At 32.2% G+C, this 23862-nt stretch overlaps 1 protein-coding gene across 1 annotated transcript; it reads left to right on the top strand.

The window, feature by feature from the left end:
- Nucleotides 1-2304: 2304 nt before the first annotated feature.
- LOC139520630 (protein farnesyltransferase/geranylgeranyltransferase type-1 subunit alpha-like) lies at nt 2305-18938 on the top strand. The gene is made up of 8 exons (XM_071313454.1): nt 2305-2494; nt 3553-3667; nt 11757-11861; nt 15402-15512; nt 16304-16465; nt 16871-16933; nt 17487-17661; nt 18182-18938. Exons 1-8 carry the CDS (start codon nt 2359-2361, stop codon nt 18308-18310), a joined length of 996 nt encoding a protein of 331 aa, XP_071169555.1. The 5' UTR covers nt 2305-2358; the 3' UTR covers nt 18311-18938.
- The last annotated feature ends 4924 nt before the right edge of the window (nt 18939-23862 follow it).

Here is a 23862-nt window from a genome sequence, read left to right as displayed (position 1 = left end):
ACGAATTGCTTTGCTAAACAATGTTTGTCAGGTCATTAAAGATTGCATATTTTGGCTTTAACATTGATTCACTGATAGGGTCTTTGCATCGGAACTAAACACATTTATTTCTAAAAAAAACAGTTGTTGGCATGACACGGGTTATGTTCTTCTCATATATTTTATGATAGTATGATACTAAACCCCTAACGGGAGGGATTGTACCTGATATTCATATGATGAAGACATAATCTTTCAATCAGTTTAATTGAGGTCTGGAGCTGGCATGTCAGTTAACTGCTAGTAGTCTGTTGTTATTTATGTATTATTGTCATTTTATTTATTTTCTTTTGTTACATCTTTTGACATCAGACTCGGACTTCTCTTGAACTGAATTTTAATGTGCGTATTGTTATTGTTTTACTTTTCTACATTGGCTAGAGGTATAGGGGGAGGGTTGAGATCTCATAAACATGTTTAACCCCGCCGCAATTTTGCGCCTGTCCCAAGTCAGGAGCCTCTGGCCTTTGTTAGTCTTGTATGATTTTAAATTTTAGTTTCTTGTGTATAATTCGGAGTTTAGTATGACGTCCATTATCACTGTACTATTATGCATATTTTAGGGGCCAGCTGAGGGACACCTACGGGTGCGGGAATTCTCGCTACATTGAAGACTCATTGGTTGCCTTCGGCTGTTGTTTGCTCTATGGTCGGGTGGTTGTCGCTTTGACATATTCACCATTTCCTTTCTCAATTTTATTCCTAAGAATGATCTACAATGTTCACAAAAATGCATTATCTGTACTGTATAACTTCTGACAATCTAGTCACACCTCCAGATAGGCACACCTCAAGAATCGTGTCTATCATAATTGTTTAACAAGATTTTTTTTTTTAAAGCATGAGCCGTATAACGCCAATTAAGGATTTGTATATTACTATACAAATCCTTGATAACGCACACTCCGTTAAAGTACATTCATTTTATATCAATCAATATCTATAAAAATTCAACATTAATTTTCCAAGACTAATTCAACAACCACATGCACACATATTACCTTAAATTAGGGTATTGCGAAGCAGTCCATAGCTTTTTAGAAAGCTTAAACTTGTATATTCTTGTTTTCAATGTTGAAGATTGTCCTTTGTTGAACTTATGCAAATAGACAAAGGTGAGCGACAAAAGCTCTTTATAGCTTCTATAGTTATCAAACATTTCTTCTTTGATAAAATACTGTGTACCATGACATTTCTATGTTAGAATATAATATTGGTAATGGTGTTCTATGTCATCGACCGGGATGTGTTTCAGTAGTGCCTACCAAATGCCAATGTGAAATGTCAGTATAATTTTTTATTAAAAACTTGTATCAAAAATAAAATTAACATTTCGGTGGCATTTTACATTAGAAAACGATACTTTTTGTCAAATTAAGTCTTTATTTTAAATAGCTCACAGAACATTTAACATTAAAAATAAAAATCACATAACATAACATAACATAACATAACATAACATAACATAACATAATATAACATACACACATAACATAGCATAAAACATAACATTACATAACATAACACATAACATAACGTATCATATAACAACATAACATATCACATAAATATCACATAACATAACATATCACATATCATAACATAACATAACATAACACAACATAACACAACACATAACATAACATAACATATCACATAACATAACATAACATAATATAATATAACACATCACATAACATTACATTACATAGCATAACATAACAAATCACATCACATCACCGCCATGTCGGACAGCGGATCAGATTGTGGCGATGGACCTTGGGTTGCATACAGAGAAAGAGAAGAATGGAAGGATGTTTCGCCTGTGCCACAGGACGACAGACCACACCCCACATAACATATCACATAACACATAACATAACATATCACATAACATAACATATCACATAACATAACATAACATAACATAACACAATCTCCGGTGCAGAGATCACTGACATATCCGTTCCGTTCAATACTTTGTAACACTACACTCGCATATTAAGTGCAGTATTGCAGAGCATGTATGGAACGGATATGAACTCTGCGCTGAAGATTACACATAACATAACATAACATATATAAGCATAACATAACATAACATAACATCATAACATAACATAACATAACATAACATAACATTTCTTCATTTGCTAACAATTGCTAACAATTCAACTACTCATTGATAAAGTATCGTTTTATTTGAAAGTCTGATTTAAAATCTTTGCCAAAAATATTTTGTAGTACAAAGACGGTAATCAATTTTACAGCGCCCTCTAGCAACCCCGGTGTTATTAATTTCACTTTCCTTTTACCGCCATGTCGGACAGCGGATCAGATTGTGGCGATGGACCTTGGGTTGCATACAGAGAAAGAGAAGAATGGAAGGATGTTTCGCCTGTGCCACAGGACGACGGACCACACCCAATTGTTCAGATAGCATATTCGGAAAAATGTAAGCATGACATTATGCATTTGGGAAATTATTTGCTAAGAAAAAAGGGGGTACGTAACATGTGCCCCTTGAAAATGTTTACATGTTAATTCCATGTCCTTTGTAGTAATAAAGGCAGCTACATCGCGTTAATTGTTTATTTAGAATGGACAAACATGTACTACTGGTGTGAACACCATCTAGCAGGTTGGGCTCGAGTCAGGAAAAGTTGGGCATCACCTGTTTTTAGGGTTTAAAACACCAGTATACAGGGAGTTCTTTATCCTTTTCAATTTATGGTATGAAATCTTCAAAAGCACACCTTCTACATGTAATGACAATGTTTTATATTTGCCACAAAGTTGGTCATCAGGTGCATAAAGCGTCAATATTGAGTATTTTTGCACTATTTCTTGACCAGAAGACTGGTTTTAACCCGAACAGTTCTTGGGTCCGAGTAATACCGTTGAGAGCCAAATAACTGATGGTAAGGGTTAAGGTTTTCAACATAAAATCAATGGTCAGTAAAGCAGGCAAGATATTTCAGTGTTTTCTCTTGTTTACATTTTATATTTCCTTAAATTGAACTTGCATTAGCAGTTTAGTTCAGTTTCATCAAAATATCAAAATAATGTGTAAAAAACATAGCTGACAACCTCCCGGAGGCAGGATTTTCTTTCCATGTTGAAAACCCATTAAGGCCTTGGGCTGTTTTCCACTCTTGGGTGGGTTGTCATCTTTTTCACACATTCTGTTTAAAGGTCATCTGGATGGTTAATTAATTGGCATATATATGCATGAACTGCTGCTACAAAATAACTGTCCATCAATTGTTCAATAATCCTTTTTTTTGTAATTTGGATAAAGTTGCAGTGTGTTATACATCAAATATGAGAATTTCGTTCAAATTGATGGACACTATATATCATTTTATAAATCAATTGCATATGATCTTTATAAGAGCCTTTGATTCAGTTAGTTTTTTATCCTTTTTTTTCACTTTATTAATTATATTTTGGGTTATCAATAGACATGCTGTCTGATGCATTCTGGTTAAATTTCTTTTTGTTTTCTTCTAGTCAGGGATGTTTATGATTATTTCCGAGCCATTGTTGCCAAGAAAGAAATAAGTGATAGGGCATTAGACCTGACCAAAGACGCAGCTGAGCTTAATGCAGCCAATTACACAGTATGGTGAGTTAAATAATTTGTATTCTTTCATTTGAGGGTGATCTTGGTGGCACACACTACGTTTTTAAAAGTTCTTTTAACTTCATTATTGATACTGGTGAGATTTATATGCAAATCTTGTATCAAATTGTAGAATTGATAAATCAATCTATATAAAATTGTCTCAGTCATTTGAATTATAGAGGTACTTTGATATGCTGAATCTAACCGTGTATATAGATTTTTAATCCCATTTTCAAATTGGTCTACCTTAGGGTCCAAAGGGTCCAAAATAAAACTTAATTTTGAAAAATCGATTTATTGTATTGGGGTTCTTCGATATGCCAAATCTAACTGTGTTTTTATATTCTAAGTATTTGGTCTACATTAAGGTCAAAGGGTTCAAAATTGTGGTTCTTTGGTATGCTGAATCTAAACATGCATTTAGATTTTTGATTATGGGCCCAGTTTTCAATTTGGGCCGAATTAGGGTCCAAAATTTAACTTTGTTTGATTTCAACAAAAACTGTATGTTTGGGGTTCTTTGATATGGTAAATCTAATCATGTATTAAGATTTTTGATTTTTGGGCCCTGTTATCAAATTGGTCCACATTGAGGTCAAAAGGGTCCAAAATTAAACTTTGTTTGATTTCACAAAAAAATGAATTCTTGGGATTCTTTGATATGCTGAATCAATCCATGGCCATGTATTTAGATTTTGGATATTGGACCATAAAAGGTAAGTTCATTAGACCACATTCATTCTGTGTTGGAAACCTATGCTGTGTCAACTATTGAATCACAATCCAAATTCAGATATGTATCAAGCTTGAATTTTGTGTCCATATTTGCCCCAACTGTTCAGGGTTCAACCTCTGCAGTTGTATAAAGCTGTGCCCTGTGGAGCATCTGGTTTTAAAGAACATAACAGTACAGCCATTTATAGGATAAGCTGAAAATAACAGAAATAAAGTTGACCTAAAATATAAATTAAATATTTTGATTGGGACTTACTGATAATGGCAGAAATCCAATACTTTTAGTGATACATGTACAGTTATATATTATAAGAGAGTTGATAGGCTCATAATATATAATTCTATTACAATTATTAAATATAATGATATTAACAATTCTTTTCATTTAATATTTCCTGAAAATTCCAAATTAAAGTGGCATTAGCTAGTCTATGATTTAAACAAAAATCTTTTTACAACCATCCTGTAAAAAATTATCAACTTCTTAATCATGCTAATGTTTCTACAAAGTTGCTGGAGCTATTAAACCAATGACTTTATACATATATATATATATATACATCTATGCAGATACTGATTTTTTGTGAACTACTTCTCTAGAAACTAATGTTGTTGAAAACATAAAACAGTTCTGCATGAAATTAATCAAAAAGTTATTAGTATCAAGACATACCACTTGATGTAAATTGGATCTTGAAATATGCTCACTATTGTTTTGTATGATGTCAGAATGTAGGGAATTTTTAATGCAATAATATAAAAAAACAAATTATGAGATATCTATTCATTCTTTTCTTTTATGCAGAATCATTGTGTTTGAAATTCTGTAAACTCCTAATTACACCAAGATTACTCATATATCAGGTTCTAAACTTGGGAATTTCAAGCTGGGAGCCAAGACCAGATATTTCAAAATTAGTTTCTATATGTTCAACTGAAATTTACCTGAAGATTAAGGGGCCCAGCTCAAAATCTAGGAGCCATGGGCGACTGGGCTCCCTTTCAGTTTTGTCCCTGAGATTACACTTTTGAAAGTTTTCAGTGCTCCAGTGAGATATATTACTGCCAAACATTGGAAAGACATGGAACTTTATATGATGTCAGATGTTGTTGAAAATTTGACTCCAATACAGATTGCTTCATCTCGTCTAATATTGAGGGGGGAAACTCAATGTTGAGAGTTATCCCTTTTTAGTATTGAAAATTACTTTGACCAAAAAAAAAAGATATGTCTTCATTTTGCATGTATGCAATAAACTGACCTCTCTGCTCTCAGGGATTGAAAGTAATTTTTCTATGTCATTGTTTTAACTTGGATTACAACAAAAACTGGTTTTAGTTTTTTGTTTCTGTTCTTCTAATGGCCATAAAACAATTTCTTCTCCAGAACTATTGAATGAATTTTATGATCATACCTGACATAGAAGTAGTTCACACTTACATGTTATCATTCAAGTAGTTACAAAAAAAATGATATAAATTTTATTAAAATATTATTCATTTAGAGGTCATTTATTATGCAAAAGGATACATTTTTGAATGTCAAATGGAGGACAGGCATATTTAAATGCATTGAAGAAAATTGTACTTGCTTTTCTATTAAAGTACACATGTAATTGCTTCCTGGTTCACACTCATAATTATAAAAAGCAAATTCTTTTTCCTAAAGTATATATAAGATTAATAATTTGTTAAGCATCATTTTCATTTGCCAACAGATATGAAAAGTTATGAATTTGGTGACAGATAAAGTTGCAGATGAATTCAGTTAAATTAAGGCCTTATTTAAAAATAGATATAGATGTATCCATCCTGTCAAATTTCAAATCTGGTAGTTTTTTGTGTGGCTTAAATGTATGCCAGAATATAAGGATTAACAGATTAAGGATTAACAGATTAAAAGTAAGAAATGAAAATATCACTTGATAACTTTGTGGGTGACAGGAGATTTTTCTGGATTTATCTCCAACAGGAATGCTTAAACCCAAATATTTGAAAGACAAGTACAATTATGTTTAAATACTCCCAACATTTTTAATCAGAAAGGGACCTTACAAGATTAGTCAAATGCATCTTACTTCTAAGGTCAAATTTGCCCCTCCCTTAGTTTCTTTATAATTTCTATATTTATCTAAGAATGTAAGAATAGAAATATTTAAATGTCAAGTGTAGTATAGAAAACAAGAAAACAAGTATTCACATCTTCAGAATAGAATGTCAGGGTGTGCTTCTTGTAAATATTACACCACCTGCTGTTTCTCTCTTCACAAGATTTCTGGCAGCAATCTGTTGCTTTACACATCCTAATTAGTTCTGGCTGTTGGTAATTTATATCATAATATTTATGATCATTTGACATGGAAGTAATACTACAAAACAATATTATTAGACCTGCATAATTAATAAGTATACAAATCCCGTGGGAGTAATAATAATTAGGTCATGTGTTATACTGGCAAGGTTGTTCTGATCAGGTGTACTTTTATTATGTGTTAGATATTCTCATCAGTGATGATTTATTTAAAACACAAAACACCACAGCTTTGGATTTTAATGGTTTAGCTCTCCCCTCCCCTCCAACACCACCTCCTGATTGAGGTAAGACTGTGCACCATGTGTTGTTAAAAATAAGATTCAAAATCAAAAATGTCTTATTACTAAGTAGCCATATTATGTCTGTTTGGGAGGATTGTTTTATACAAAAGTACTAAGTGGAGTAAGTTTAGATAAATATTATGTGAGAACCTTGACAGTAAACCAAACTTATATAGAAAAATGTCATCAAGGTCAGCTGTGTGGATGTATCTTAGCTGTAGACCTGGGACATATTTGTACTGTTTTATTCAGAATTCAGTTCCCTCAAGAAGTCCATATACCACATCATTTCATTCCAACTCCATCAATGAAAATGTTACGGTTGATGTTTGTGATATTTTCTACGAGTTTGGGAGGATTGATGTCTTTCAAGGTCAAATTAAAAGACCTTAGATTAGATATATGCTGCTTGTTCTTGTCATACCAAAGAAGTTCAAAGTTTGGATTTGCTGTTTCTGCAAGAACACAGGGTGTTGGAGTTGAAACTGTAGTTATCTCAGGGTGATTCAGCTTGTTACTTAACAAAGAGGGTATACTAGACATTCATGAGAAATAAATATTTATTGTCTTGAAAATGCATTTCAAGTTGCAATATATGATGAACTTATCAATCAATATTTTTTTCATAATCTTGAATGTTTTCTACGGTGATGACTTTTCCGGGTAATATTATACAATGCCAGAAGTAAACTGTCTCGCTCGTCCTCAAGGTTATTTTGTGTTTAGGTCGGTTATTTGTAACCATTGATATTTCATGACTCTCTGGTCCATTTTCCTACCTCCTACGCCAAAGTCAATATATTATGTTGAACCTTGGTTTCCAAAAGAAAATAATATGTTTACTTTCCAAGGTTGTAAAATCAATACATAAAATCTTGTTTTGATTCCCAAAGAATATGTAATGTATTCAGAATAAATCAATATTTCATTCACAGAACTTGGCATTGGGACAGAATGTTGAGGTGAAAGTAAAGTGAATTGCATAAATCTTGTTTAAAAATTCAAAAAAGTAAAGCAATAATGATGATGTCAACAAGATTTAAAAGAAATCTATGGTTGACAATGCAGAAATCAATAATCTTTGGAGATATTCCATGAGTAATCTGTGATGACATAATCTGATGAGAAAATATCTCCAATCAGTAGTGAGAGCATCAACAGGGGCATTCTTTGTAATGATTACAAAAATCCAGGTTTCTATTTGTATGCCTTCTTTCCCAATCCATATAGAGTTATACTAAATGATCCTTTACTCTCAACGTAACCCATACCTAATGTTAAAACTAGCCCGAAAACATCCCCTAACATAACCATAACTAATCTCTCACCATTAAGATTTAGGGATCCCTTAGCAAAAGTCAGGGGCATTTCTAGGATATCTGAAAGAGGAGGCTTGTAACTTGTTTACTTTTTTTTTTAACATGGGGGGGGGGGGGGGGATGGGGCTATGCCCACTACGCCCTCACCTGGACCCGCCCCTGAAAGTAAAAGAATGCTTACTTTGTATTTCTTTAAAGAATGTCAGTTTTTGAAAATCGTTGAATTTGATGTTTTAACAGATCTCTTATAGACTGCTATTGAGAAATTAGGGTTGAGTTGGAGCTTTGAATATTATATATTGTAAAGACTCATTTGAAAAAAAAAAGATAAGTGAGAAACCTGAAAGATAAAACACTTGTGCATTTGATGATCATAATATCATTTTGGATTCCTGTATCTTTGTGGCAAAAACTGAATCTGCTTTTGATTTACCCTGTTATTTTAAAATGAATCTGAGATAATTAGATTCCAGCCTGTTCTCATCACTATAGAGATGCCAAGTTGTTTGTTACTATTGCAAATTATTACATACAATAAGTAAGGATAGATTCTGCTTCTTAGTTTTGACAGAAGGAGTTAAGGTATCAGTACTTGCAAAGATTTCTAGTTCTTTTATTTTTAGGAAAACAGACCTGAATACTTTGTGTGAAGGTGTGGTCATATATTTTCAAATTTACTGGGATATTTGAACATGTTCTGATCATCTGTTTGTGTTTGGTAAACAAGTCCCCAGGTCACCAATCTCCAGACCAACTATATGTTAAAAAGGACTTTCTTTTTCATAAAATTTATTATACCTTGTAAGATTAACAAATTATGACTTTTCCAAGCGGGATTTTTTTCTGTGGAGGTTATAAAAAGAATGTATCTGCCTTATCATTCTTTCAGGCTAATAAAGCAAATTGGATGATTTAAACTGATTTGTTATCAAAATATTGCTAATTAGTGATGAGGACTTTTTCTTTAAAGTCTCTTGTGGAGAGATGTCTCATTGGCAACCATGCCACATCTTTTTTTTTATATCTATTCTTTCCTATTTGTTATTAGTCTCCTACTCTGACAGTTCTATCATAATTATAAAATGGTTACTAAAATACTTGCTATTTTAACAAACATATTATTGAATTTAAACTTTTGCTGAATGTTAAGAGAGCAGTATAGTACTTTTGTAGTGTTTATTTCTGAACCCACCGTTCCAGTTAATCATGTCAGTATTGAAATGTCAGTCTCATGTGGAGTTTCAAATTTGAATTTACTTAACTTTCTTCTGGTCTGAGAGTTTTTACACTGAGCAGTTAAATTGATGGGGATTTGTTTCTGTTCATTTTACTTTTATCGTGTGGTGATTTGTGATAAAGATTTTAAATGTTAAAAGATCCTATTATAATGTCTGGTCACAGTAATTTACAGTAAAAGTTAATTGACACTTTTTAGGCTATTACCTGCTGTCACCTCATCAATAGAATTTTATTTTTTTTGTCAATGCTCAAATTGTAGTATGTATAATAGATGGCCTTTTAGCATACATTTTTTGGCCAGCTGAAGCAAGTCTCTGGGTGCGGGTTTTTCTTGCTGTATTGAAGACCCATTGGTGGCCTTCGGCTGTTATTTGCTCTTTGATCAGGATGTTGTCTCTTTGACACATTCCCCATTTCCATTCTGAATTTATTTTGATTTCGAAACACATACCCAAGCACAAAATTGCTATCTCATGTTGGTGTACTGATCCCAACTCCATAAAACAATAAACAGGGTACTAGACAAATGATTCATTATTACTAATAGATTAAGATTAGTGGATAAACAGATTAATGTAGAATTAAAAAAAAAGATCACTGACCATAAGACCATATTATTCTGAAACTTTTAAAGTTAGGCATTGACCAAATTGAAGGCTAGGATAAGCCAAAATGTGTATTGAAGATTAAAACATTGACCCACATTAAAGTTGAAATTATTCATATTGTTTGTTTATCAGATTATAATGACGCACATTTAAAAAATGACGATTTTGAAATAACTAAATGGCATTTGAATTAGGACAAAACATTGTAAGGGTATTAATTTGTAAAGGGATATTTAATGGCTGTGCATATAAGTATTTGAATTTTGTACTAAAGATGGCTAATTTCCAATTCAATACTCGAGGTTTAAATGTGTATTTGTATTGAATTTCTTAATGCCTTGAATAATGAAAAATGGTGTATATGTTCGAAAATTGTATTCCTCTATTACTTATTTCAAAGAACTTTTGAACATTGATAAGTCTTGAAAAATATTGATTCTGTGGTTAATCAGTTCTGTACTGGACTATAAATTAGGCTATTGGAATAAGAATACCTTAAGGTACAAAATTTCATATAAACAAATACAAAAAACATGAAATACTTTGGTTGAGTAACAGGGTTGTCATTGCCAGACAAACTGTCCTTGAACTGTCACAATTGTCAGTCAGAATATAGATCTGGGTTATCACTTATCCTAAATAAAGTAGCAGATCAAAGCATCGTCTTTTCATAGTGATAATAATAATGATAATAAAAACAATAACAAAATCTTTATCTAAAGAGACCATTAAGAGGGTAAACATAGTTCGTTACAACAAATAAACTTGCAAACTTTAATGTTTAAATAGTCGGTCCGTTATTAATATATCAGAGTTCCATTTTTATTTAGTTTTCTGTTCTTAACATTTTCTCATGAATAAGAAATGAAGTGTTATGGTCCCTGAGACACAAATCCAGAGTTTGCTTTTTTCCCCAGTGGTCCTTGAAAAAAATGCTGGTCCTCACTATTATTTCTTGTTCAAATTGATACCAAAATCTTGTCTGTCCTTTGTAGAATTTTGGTGGTAAGGAATTTCAGACCACCACTTTTTGACAGTCATTACCATATTTAAGTGCTATTATGGCATGCTGCATTCATTGTTAAACTTGATTGACCTTCAAATGTCTTTCTTACTATGTTGTTGGGTTTCTGTCTCTTATGTATACCATAACCCAACTTTAAAAAATAAAATCCTCCTAGAAACAATTTGATCAAGTTGAGCCAAACTTTGCTCAATAATTCTATGTTCAGAATTGGATCTATTGATCCACAATTAAAAGCAGGATGGTTAAAATCTTTGTTTGCTATGGGTAAATAACTGAAGCAGTTAATTCTATTGTACCATTTACATGAAATCCATGGGAAAATGTTACATGGAATACAGATTTACAATTACTTATAATTCAGAGGTTTATCTTGGTATTTTTTCTGATTTCCAAATGTTTACACTAATATCTTGCCATTTGAAAATCATGTGTGGGATAAGTTGAAAACTGAGAATTAATATTTGGACACTTTTTTCCCCCTTAAGAATGTGTCTTTTAACAAGACCCCTAGAAATTCTAGGTAACTCCATGTGACATATAATGTTTTATTCTATTGTATTTTTTAGGCACTACAGAAGAACAATAATGAAAGAATTAAAGAAAGATCTGAAAGAAGAATTACGATATATAACACAAGTTATAACAGAGCACCCTAAAAATTATCAAGTTTGGTAAGTTGGCAAATATCTAGACAAGGGCAGACTACTTAGTAAAGTTGTTATGCCCCACCTACGATAGTAGAGGGGCATTATGTTTTCTGGTCTGTGCCTCCATTCGTCCGTCCGTCTGTTTGTCCGTTTGTCCGTCCGTCCATCTAGGTTAAAGTTTTTGGTCAAGGTAGTTTTTGAAGAAGTTGAAGTCCAATCAACTTGAAACTTAGTACACATGTTCCCAATGATATGATCTTTCTAATTTTAATGCCAAATTATAGCTTTGACCCCAATTTCATGGTCCACTGAACATAGAAAATGATAGTGCGAAGTTCAGGTTAAAGTTTTTGGTCAAGGTAGTTTTTGATGAAGTTACATCAACTTGAATCTTAGTACACATGTTCCCTATGATATGATCTTTAATTATAATTCCAAATTAAAGTTTTGACCCCAATTTCACGGTCCAATGAACTTAGAAAATGATAGTGAGGGTGGGGCATCTGTGTACTATGAACCCATTCTTGTTTGGTTTAAATCAATGAAATAATGTGCTCACAGATGGAGCTCAAGTGAAACTATGGCCACTAAATAAATAAGAACTATCGTCATATAGTTACTTCTGAAAGAACGGGGGAAATGTTGTACCGTTACTGTTGATTATCTGTACATGAGTATAAATATAAGTCAGCCAATGATGTCTTATAAACCTGTAAATGTTTAAAATTTGTCTGAAAGTAAGTTTTATCATATCTTTTATTTAATGAAGAAGGATATAATTCAGTGCTTTTGGTTTTTATAGCTCGAGGAAAAATTACTTTGAAATATTATCAGTATTAAAGAATGATGAAATTATCAATCTTGGTTTTATGTTTAACAAGAGGATATGTATCTAAGTTTCCCGTAATTAATTTCTTGTCATGTCAAATCAGAAACACAAGGGTTTTATTGTCAAATTTGGGAACATCATTGTATGTAGATTTGTCATTATTCTCCGTAGTTATAATTCATAGGAAAATTGATGAGTAAAAAGACGAGAGGTAGATGATATTAAAAAAAATTTAAACTCGGAAAATTATGGGATTTGACATAATTCATGTCCATGATGTCAGGCTGATCTAATTATGTGAAGCTTGTAGATATTTTTTCTCTATTTTTTTTATGATAAATGTTTTAAGACTCACAGATTGCTGAGTATTTTGATGCTATGAAAAAATACATTTTCTTTTTTCAACTTCTTTCATAATTTACAGTGACTTGCCTGTTAGTGTTTCACTCTGCCAATTGCAATTATTCATAAAAGTTCTAACACAATTGCAATATACATTTTGTATGTTTGATTTGAATCAGACTGCTTTTAGGAGAGCCACAGGTAGGTCGTTAGCAGTCCAATTGTAAAAACGTATACTTATCAGGGTCCACTTAGGGACGACATCAAAAGTTCGATGTAGGATAAAAAACTTAAATCAAATAGTTTGGGGGTGGGGGGTTAAAATTCTACAAGTTTTGTATATCTAAAATCGATTTTTACATATATCCCTATTGGTAAATCAATTTTTCCCAAATTAAGTTAAGAGGGGGTGGGGGTGTCAGTGAAAAAACTATGTGAATTAAGTTTTTAACCGGATTTTTGTGACAAAAATGTCGGTTATTGATTTGGGGATGTACGGCGGGCTGGCGGTCGGTCGGGCGGGTGGGCGGCAATCAAATGTTGTCCGTGCATTAACTCATGAACCGTTCAACCAAAGCTTTTAAAATTTTAATATGTTGTTACTGACAACTAAATGAAGGTCAAGTTCAATAATGGCGATTTTGACTTTTACCGTTCAGGAGTTATGGTTCTTGAAAGATTGAAAAATGGAGTTTCCAGTCGTTTTCGTGCATTTACGCATGAACTGTTCTACCTAAGCTTCCCAAATTTTAATATGTTGTTACTGATGACAAAATGGAGGTCAAGTTCAATAATGGCGATTTTGACTTTTACCGTTCAGGAGTTATGGTTCTTGAAAGATTGAAAAATGGAGTTTCCAGTCGTGTCCATGCATTTACGCATGAACTGTTTTACCAAAGCTTCCCAAATTTTAATATGTTGTTACTGATGACAAAATAGAAGTCAAGTTCAATAATGACGATTTTGACTTTTACCGTTCAGGAGTTATGGTTCTTGAAAGATTGAAAAATGGTGTTTCCAGTCGTGTCCGTGCATTTTCTCATGAACCATTCAACCAAAGCTTTTGAAATTTTTATATGTTGTTACTGATGGCAAATTAGAGGTCAAGTTCAATAATGATGATTTTGACTTTTACCGTTCAGGAGTTGTGGTTCTTGAAAGATTGTGAAATGGCGTTTCCATTCACGTTGTTGCATTTACTCATGAACCATTCAATCTAAGCTTTTCAAATTTTAAGATGTTGATACTGATGACAAAATGGAGGTCAAATTTGATATTGACGATTTTCACTTTCACCATTCATCAGTAATGGTTCTTGTGATATTGCCAGGACACAAATAAATATTAATAAATCCGGTTTGCTGTCGTTGTGACAGCCTCTTGTTTATCCTTCATTGAACTATTGATTTCCTCCCTTATTAGATATTGAATTCAACTTCATCCTTACAACTTTTGTGCAGGAAATGATTTCCCCATGGTTGACCAAATATGGTTAAAGGTTGAAAGGACTTTATTTTGGGCAAAAAAGAAAAGAAACCCAAGGTTTAAAATGTTTTTTTAATAGCCATGTCCATTTTCTCTAAGATATGAAAGGTATTGTACCTTTATATGTATAATGGAATTTTTATTGTTTATTTTGATGTTGAACATTGGTTGTATAGCTTGTTACTACCAGATTACAAGATATAAGTATATTACACCACAGGATGAATAAAACATATGTTGACCTTATTTCCTGGCAAAAAAATAATCCAGAGTTCTTCCAATCCTTGAATTAATTCAGTTTTAAATTGATTATTATAACTGATTTAAATTATTTATAATTTTACATGGAAAAGGAAGTAGCTATGATGTTGGAGTTTCCTGATAGAAACTTTTATGCGAATCAATCCAGAATGGTTTAACCAAAACAATCTTCTAATAGATTTTGATAGCATTGTTGTATGTAGTATTTCCTAAAATCATGATTGACATTAAATTTTAAATTGTGGTACATATCCATTTCATGCTGTTATAAACAAATAAAAATAACAGACATAAACTGGTCCAGCAGCAAGAGATATTTTATTAATTTCAACTTTCAAAAACCTTCACATGTATCCCAACTTGGGTTAATAATATGTTCAATTGTGCTTTGTATACTATTATTTTCTTCACTAAGATTTCTGTTTATTATTTTAGTATATGAAAATGTTCAAGCATCTGGCTCCGTGATATTTCAAATGTAAAATATATAGGGTTCCACTGAAGCAAAAAAATAATGGATTACTTTGTGAATGAAATTTATTTGTACCTCTTCAAGTTAGATACTTTGTTTTCAATATATCCCCCATAAACCTGGAAAGTTTGAAGGTGGTCTTTACTTTGACAGTTCAATATTTCATGTTTTACAGGCATCACAGAAGGGTCATAGTGGAATGGTTAGGAGATCCAAAAGAAGAATTAGAATTTACAGCAAAAATACTTAGAGGGGACGCAAAAAATTACCATGCTTGGCAACATCGGTATGCCATAATCTTAAGTGTCGTATGATTAATTGCCTTCTGTAAATTTTGACTTGAGTTTACAGAGGGCAGTCTTGATATACAACAGACATAACAAAAAGGTACATATTTTTTATAGAAAATTTTAAAGATAGGTGTATTATAAATAGTATATATGCATTCTCAAATTAGAATGACTTTTAAACACTCATTTATTTAAAAATATTTTAAATGTTTTGTCTGTTGCTAATATGTTTTTCAGATATACCACAAGGAACCAGTGTAAACTGATACCAGTTGGGACAATTTGTCAGTAATTATACAAACTTCTAAAATGTCCAAATTAATCACAATTTATCGGCAACTGTACAAATATAATGTATAATATGTTATAAGATATTCAAATGTAAGAAATTTTATAATGCCGTTTTTAGACTTGATTATTCTTTTGTATATTGTAATTATGTAAATAAAGACAGATGTGTACTTTTCTTCGTCAATGTTTTGAAAGTTTAAAGTACAGTTAGAAAGAGTGAAATGTACACATCTGTTAAACTAGAATGTAAAATATTATAATGTACACATCTGTTAAACTAGAATGTAAAATATTATAATGTACACATCTGTTAAACTAGAATGTAAAATATTATAACTATTTGCTTGTTTTTAAACAAAATAAAAACACAAAATAAACAGAATCAATAATATTTAGTTTTGACTTGTCACTAATGAAGTTCTTGTTTACATCAGATATTTATAAATACAAATCCAATGTCACATTGCTATAATAGATTCAAACCACTTTTCTTCAGGCAATGGGTTATTAGAGAATTTAATCTATGGGATAATGAATTAGATTATGTGAACAAACTACTCGTAGACGACCTTAGGAACAATTCAGCCTGGAATCAACGATATTTTGTCATCAACAACACAACAGGGTTCAACGATGATGTTGTAGATCGTGAAGTCAGGTAATTATACTTTGTATTGATATAGAAATCAAGATATTCACTGCTTTAAAAGTCAAATGAGGTCAAAAGCTAAGTACAGATTTAGAACAAAAAATTGCTGAAAAAAGTATATTTTGTGAAAATCTTAATTTTCTTTCTTTCACAATTTGTGCATTGTGCTGAACATTCATAGGTACTTGTACCCAGTGAACAATCCTGCAAGTTTTACAATAAATTCATTAGGTGAACAACATGGATTGCATTATTGAGAATTATTTATTTTGCTTTTAAATCTACTCATATATATCTACTATAAAACCTGATTTGCTTTTATTTTCTCTTTATTGTTTAACACTAAATTTCCTATATTTCTCTCTTATTATTTATTTATTTAATTTTGAACACACAAATCTTTTTTAATTTCAGTTACACACAAGATTTCATCAAAAAAGCACCCAACAATGAAAGTGCATGGAACTATTTGAAAGGGTAAGTTAATGTCTAGTACAAGGGGAGATAACACAGTTTCATTTGAAAAAAATAGTTCAAAAATTTGAGAATTTTCATTTGATATGTAAATATGAACAAGCAATTCTGTTTGGAAATACCTTTGTATATAAAAGTTGCAGTAGTAAATATACCTAGAGGGCCTTAGCCCAAATGGGTGTATTTAATTTACACCAAGATATTATTGTCAATGCTATATGATAAAGTTTTCAATAATTTAGGAGGGGGTCTTTCAGCGATTTTGATCATATGTTATTAAAAAGCATGATAAATGCAGGTTATCCAATTTTATTTAACAACATCTTGGTGTAAAGGTGTAAATGTGGATACTATTATCTTTATAGATAGGATATCTTACTGTCAAAAAGGGTCATATCTGTTAAATATAAATGACCAAATGACCTTTTTGTTTATTTTCATAGTGTTGGTAGACTTGAATTAAGTACTTTAGATGACCGTTATGACCTATTGTCTATTTACAGAGTATTGATAGACCCGAATTGAGTACTATAAATGACCTTTTGTCTATTTTCAGAGTATTGTTAGACCGTGAATTAAGTACATATCCTGGTTTAATGGAATTCTGTCAACAACTATACAATGACAGATATCGGTCACCCTATTTGATAGCTTGTATGATTGATGCATACGAAGAAATGTTAGAAAATAATAATGGTGATCAAGAGGAAACACTCAAAAAATCTGTACAGGTATATTATGTTTTTTTTTTAATTGTGAAAACAAATATTTTAAATTTTACCATTGTTACACCTATAAAAAGTCCTTTGGGGAATTTTTAATGGAAATTACAAAAAAAATACTTATTGTTGACAAACAAGTATGAAAAGTCTTATGTACCAAGTTTATGGCATTCTAACCATTTGAAAAACCCAGTATTAAAAGTGTGATGGCAAAAGATTTGTATATAAAAAGGGGTAATGTAATTAAGTTGAGCTTAAAAAGAAAACGAAAACATGCACAAGTATCATCTACTGAATTCAGGGTCAACCTCTGTATATATAATTGATTATATAAATTAACACTTGCAATATTTTCCAATACAACATTTTATGCAAGTTTCATTATAATTTGATTTTCACATTATGCTGTATAGCAACCAAACTTCACATTATGCTGTATACCAACCAAAGAGAATGTATATATATGTTTGCGTGTAAAGTAACTTGAAATACATTATTTGAGTATTAACTTCTTTTTTTCTTTTTTCAGATGTGCACATCATTAGCAGATGAATTTGACACTATAAGAAGTGAATATTGGAACTATGTATCTCGTGTATTATCAAATAAATATGGACAAAGTACAACACCAACAACAGAACAAACTGTTGTATCATAGCATCAGCTCAGTATAGAATGTTTGGTTAACCTCACTCGTCTTCGTATGCATTCCCATGTATACGTGTGATTATACACTTATCCTCCAGCCATTTTGTGTAATTGCATTATGCCATGAGCATATTTAAACCAACACTGCTATATGAAGCTGTGTGTAAATAGTTTTTAAAACATATTGTTTATAGATAACGGAATACTAGATGTTTTCACAGATGTAGAAAGATTTGTTGTTTGCTGAAACATTCACTTCTCATGTCAACACAGAAGAAAATTCAATAGGTTGTTTCAAATGTAACGCAAAAACTGCTACTAGAATATGCAATCATACCACTAATATATGAAATTTTTCATGTTTTATAGTGAATATTTAGATCAAAATGTTAAACTGTGGTTAAAACCTGTGCACAGTTCTATTAATTTCTCCCAACAAACAATGTCAAAAATTAAATGAATAAAATGTATTAATTGTAATGATCAAATTTTTGTTATGTTAGCAATAGTATAAATCAGTTTTGAGATGTGTTGCTCTGTGAGAAGGCTGCTTTAATGGTTTTGTGAAGCAAAGCCAGGATGTTCATATTTTGTTATATATATTTGTTTTCCCTTTATAATAAAAAGTGAATATATAACTATGTGTTCTAATGCCTTGTAAATGATATCTGCAGGACATCATCCCCTTTAAATCTCACTCGTAAAGTTGTGTTTTTTTCATGTGTATGTCTTTCAGTTTGTTGAAGAAAAAGGTTAATAAAACATTTGAAATGTCAAGTGGGCACAATATTATACTTGTTCACAAATAGAACATGATCCCATGTGAATGCTTGAGAGACCAGAAAGAATTAGGTTTCAGATTTTCAAATACTTGGGTAGCTAGGGTAATACCTCTGCTGATTTTGGTAGTCCTTTGGGGAAATCACAAGCCCAGTAACCAGTAATGGCATTAAAATACAGATGCATGTATTGTTTTACTGAAATTTGCTGTAATAGAGGTTTGTAAATTTTTTGCATTAAGGAATTATCTTCATCATGCATAATTCTGATTCCTTATCTGGGTTTGTCTATAATTTTTATTATCAGTTTGAACTTCAAATATAAAAAAAAAGATGTGGTGTGATTGCCAATGAGCTAATCTTCATAAGTGACCCAGAAATAAACAACTATAGGTCACTATGGCCTTCAACAATGAGCAAAGCCCATACCGCATAGTCCGTTATAAAAGGCCCTGTAATGACATGTAAAACAATTCAAACAAGACAACTAATGGCCTAATTTATGTACAAAAAATGAATGAAAAACAAATATGTAACACACAAACAAACCACAACCACTGAATTACAGGCTCCTGACTTGGGACAGGCACATACATAAATAATGTGGCAGAGTTAAACATGTTAGCGGGATCCCAACCCTCCCCTAACTTGGGACAGTGGTGTAACAGTACAACATAAGAATGTATTATTGAAATCAGTTGAAAAATGCTCAATTCATTGAAAGGATACAAATAGAAATGCATCTAACAAAAACAGAGTGGACGTGGCCGGGTACTTGTATATCTTAACAACAAAAAGTACTGATCTGAGAGTACTCTTAGTTACTGACAGCTAGTTCAAATTCTCTCCAGTTTTAGTATCAAACATATTCATTAATTGGTTCATATTGTTAGTTTAGTTTAAACATATTTATTTATAGTGGATTGGGAAACAAGTTTTGCAACTTATATTAATCCCTTTCCACTTTGCAGGTGCGAGTGCTGCCTTGTAGCGACATTAGCCTACTCTTTTTCGAAATCTACAAGGGTGTCTTTTACGTGCAAGAGATATGGTTCTCTCTTAACACGGGTCAGCCATTTATGGTCCCCTTCCGACGGACTATCATCGTTTCCTCATATTGTTACTTATGTAAACATCTGAACATAAGAGATCCACACATGATAGATGAACTAATAAAAAAAATCGTGCATCTAAGACTAAATAAAAGTATATATTGGGTTTTTGATTTTCAAATATTTTGGTTTTGGCATCAGTGTAGAGGTATTGAATATTTAATGCACAGTCAAATTCAAACTATTAATATTATTAATTAAGATATCTTGAAATGTCAAATAATCACCATACAAAATTAAGTATACATTGTTCCTTCTGAAAACAGTACTCTCTTGGATATATTCAAAATCGAGCACCACAAGGCTAACATTGGCATAAGACGTATCTCTTTTGGTCTTCCAACGCAATAAAACCTTGCCTAAGTGGATTAATTAAATATAAGTATAGTTGTAGTCATTGGTGTTCTATATGTGTCCGGTGCTTAAACACAATGAAAAAAGAAATTTTTTGCACCGAAACCTTGCCACTAATGGTGGAATGTATGAATTTGTAGCAGCACACGGTCAGAATGGGGACATTTAATCTAATGCATTGTGTTGAAAGAGTGTCGCATCCTTTATAGGAGAACCTTGCAACAATTTGAGTGTCTAGGTGGCCATATACAAAGTTAATTTCTGTCCCTATCAAATGTCCTGTACATTTATACTCGTATTTTACAGTGGCACTACAAATGTTCTACCCTTTCTTCTTTTGAACCACTTATGGGCAAATCTACCTATTGTTTGTTCTTTTCCTGAACATGCATGAAGTATTTGCAACTTGATGTTTAGCAAACCACATTCAGTCGATCATAATTGTGTCTTCATTTCTATCAAAACTATGTTTTGTCTGGCGTATCACAAGGACTATAAGAACCAGGTAGAGGGGCATCAATAGCCGAGTGGTCCAAGTAGTTGAGCTACTGAATCTATCAACACAATTTGTAAATTCGAACCTTCGAGTCAAGTGGCAGGTATGTTCACCTCAAATCTGTGACATAAGTCTGCCAGGTAACCTTTTAAATATTAACCAGGGGCGATTCCAGCCATTTTAAAAAGGGGGTTCCAACCACATGTTCCCATTTAAATGCATTGATCGTCCAAAAAGGGGGTTCCAACCCCCGGATCCGCCACTGTTAACCATGTTTTTTCTGGTCACGACAGCTTTCACCATCAATAAATAGTATCTGCCATGAGAAGGACAATAATACTGGAAGTGGCGGTATACACCAGAAATTATTAATCTAAAGGAACACTCCTGTCCCATTTATACAAATAAACAGAGCCATATAACATAACGGTAATAATGGTAATAATGACATTTATATATGAAATTCACATGGATGAGCTACATCGAGTTTTGAAAAATACTTATAGGAAATTTTTTTTAAATATTCAAAATTCAAAAACTTTTAGTATCGAGAAACCTATTCCAAAACTGAGAAAGAAAATATTCATATACGCATCTTCTTTTATCAAATTTTGATCAGGTGTAAAGATGAAACAATTCGTAAAATGAAGCACACATTTCCTAATCTTACCAACAGGAACGATCATAAACAGTCATCTGTGTCTATCGATTGATTGTTTAAGCTGTTCAGTGACAAATATTTCATGTATATTCAGGATGTGACTTCCACTGAAAATGAGGTTATGTTTGAAAGTAGAAATTTCGCCTTAATTAAACAGATCCAATGAGGTGCTAAAATTAACAGAGCGTTGACCCAAGACGACCAATGGATAACTTCTATGAGTCCCTGCTTGCACCCTCCCTACGAGAAGCATTTGATGTAACGTCCTCGGGAGACTACCACTTTAACGGTAATACATAATTCAATAGTACTGATACAGGTCTCATAAAATGCTAAGTTCGGGTAAAATCATAGAATATAGAAGACTACGATGATCCCGCTAACATGTTTAACCCCGCCACATTATATGTGCCTGTCCCAAGTTAGGAGCCTGTAATTCAGTGGTCGTCGTTTGTTTAATTATGTGTTACATATTTATTATTTCGTTCATTTTTTTTATATAAATAAGGCCGTTAGTTTTCTCGTTTGAATCAATTTACGTTGTCATTTCAGGGCCTTTTATAGCTTACTATGCGGTATGGGCTTTGCTCATTGTTGAAGGCCGTATAGTGACCTGTAGTTGTTAATTTCTGTGTCATTTTGACGGTCTCTTGTGGAGAGTTGTCTTATTGGCAATCATACCACATCTTCTTTTTTATACGATGGTTATGATGATTTTTGGTTGATTTGCAGTGAATTTGTCAAGAGGGTACGTGATGGTACTTATGCCACTGAGAAGCTTCAGTGTCATTCTTTTCGTGTAGATTCCAAACATTTTTTACCCATCTCGAATCATGTGCTCGGAATTGCTTCAAGTTCTGGACCTACACACTGAGGTTAACGAATAATGTACAACCCCAGCGATTTATGTACGAGATTAGAGATAGCTCGGACTTAATTTCGGCAACTAATGTATACGAACAATTCGAAGTCATATATTGCATTGTCACAGTGTGGATACTATTCTGTACGCTATCCGGAAGTCGCGATTTTCGAAGCGAGGATTTCAAACTGGCTAACAGAACGGTTTTGTTTTGGTGCTTTTTCTCATCATTTGTTTACTCCTATATCTATAAAGTGCTTTGCACATCTTAAATGTATGTATAACATCATAAATATGAGTAACTGTAACAAAAACATGCAGTAGAATATAAAATATACGCGTGCATCACACCAACTTCATAGAAAAAAGTGAAATCGATTGACAATTTTGCTCTCGTAGTACAAAGCAAATAATCTTTTATTGCAAATATTTGCATCAGTTTACAGTAAAATATATACTGTTTCAATATTCATACCGTATTTAAGTAGAATGTTCGTATTTCAAATAAAAAAATATGCTTTCCTTGAGGATCCCAAAATAAATTACTGTACGATCAGTCTAAAACTGACTGTATTCTAGTAGCGATTTCAGATTTTTTGTCTGTATGACCAGTCGTGATTTTGAAGAAAAAAACAACAACAAATGGAAGTTTTTAACGACCTTGACTGAAAAACAACGGCAATTTAAAGGTATAGACGTGTCTATGTGATATTATGATTGTGTCCATGGAACTATAACGTGTAATTTCTTTCTTTAGACAATACAAATATATTTCTGATGATTTTTGTAGACGGCAAAATAATCATATTTTTGTTCCGTCAGTCTTACTTAAAATCAAATGCCTAAAAAGCAATTATAATACATGATTCGCTTGTGGACTTTGTATTAGTGTGTCGTTGCAGTTATCTGTTTGACTATTACATTTTTAAAGACTATTTACACCGTCTACCGTTGACCAATTGGTGATTACATACATCAAGACTGTCTCTTTTAAAATGACAAAAAATAGATAGAGAAAGCTTTGTTTAAAAACTTTAGGTATTGAGGAAAGAATTAACGAAATTATACCCCGCCACTTCTATAGTCCATGTTTTGGAAAAAAATAAACCACCAGAAAAACTAAATTATAGGTGCACAGGGGCATCATTTAATAACGAATATGAGAAAGTTTTATTAATACTAGTATATGGTAAGTTTTTTGAAAGTTGCGTATAGTAAGCGGGTACCACCCAATAAGGTAGTGGAAAAGTCCATATCATGGAAATAAAAAACTGATGATTTTTCGAAAAACCAAAATA

This window comes from Mytilus edulis, chromosome 4 (assembly GCF_963676685.1).
Source record: "Mytilus edulis chromosome 4, xbMytEdul2.2, whole genome shotgun sequence".
In the NCBI taxonomy this organism is placed as follows: Eukaryota; Metazoa; Mollusca; class Bivalvia; order Mytilida; family Mytilidae; genus Mytilus; species Mytilus edulis.
The sequence above is the reverse complement of the archived record's forward strand: the minus strand, read 5'-3'. Positions and strand labels throughout refer to the sequence as shown.

What these genes read in the sequence shown, in the direction of transcription:
- LOC139520630 (XM_071313454.1), top strand. Translation starts at nt 2,359, where the DNA reads ATGTCGGACAGCGGATCAGATTGTGGCGATGGACCTTGGGTTGCATAC. An exon ending in GCAGCCAATTACACAGTATG is followed by an intron (nt 3,668 to 11,756) that starts GTGAGTTAAATA and finishes TGTATTTTTTAG; the next exon opens with GCACTACAGAAGAACAATAA. An exon ending in CCTAAAAATTATCAAGTTTG is followed by an intron (nt 11,862 to 15,401) that starts GTAAGTTGGCAA and finishes CATGTTTTACAG; the next exon opens with GCATCACAGAAGGGTCATAG.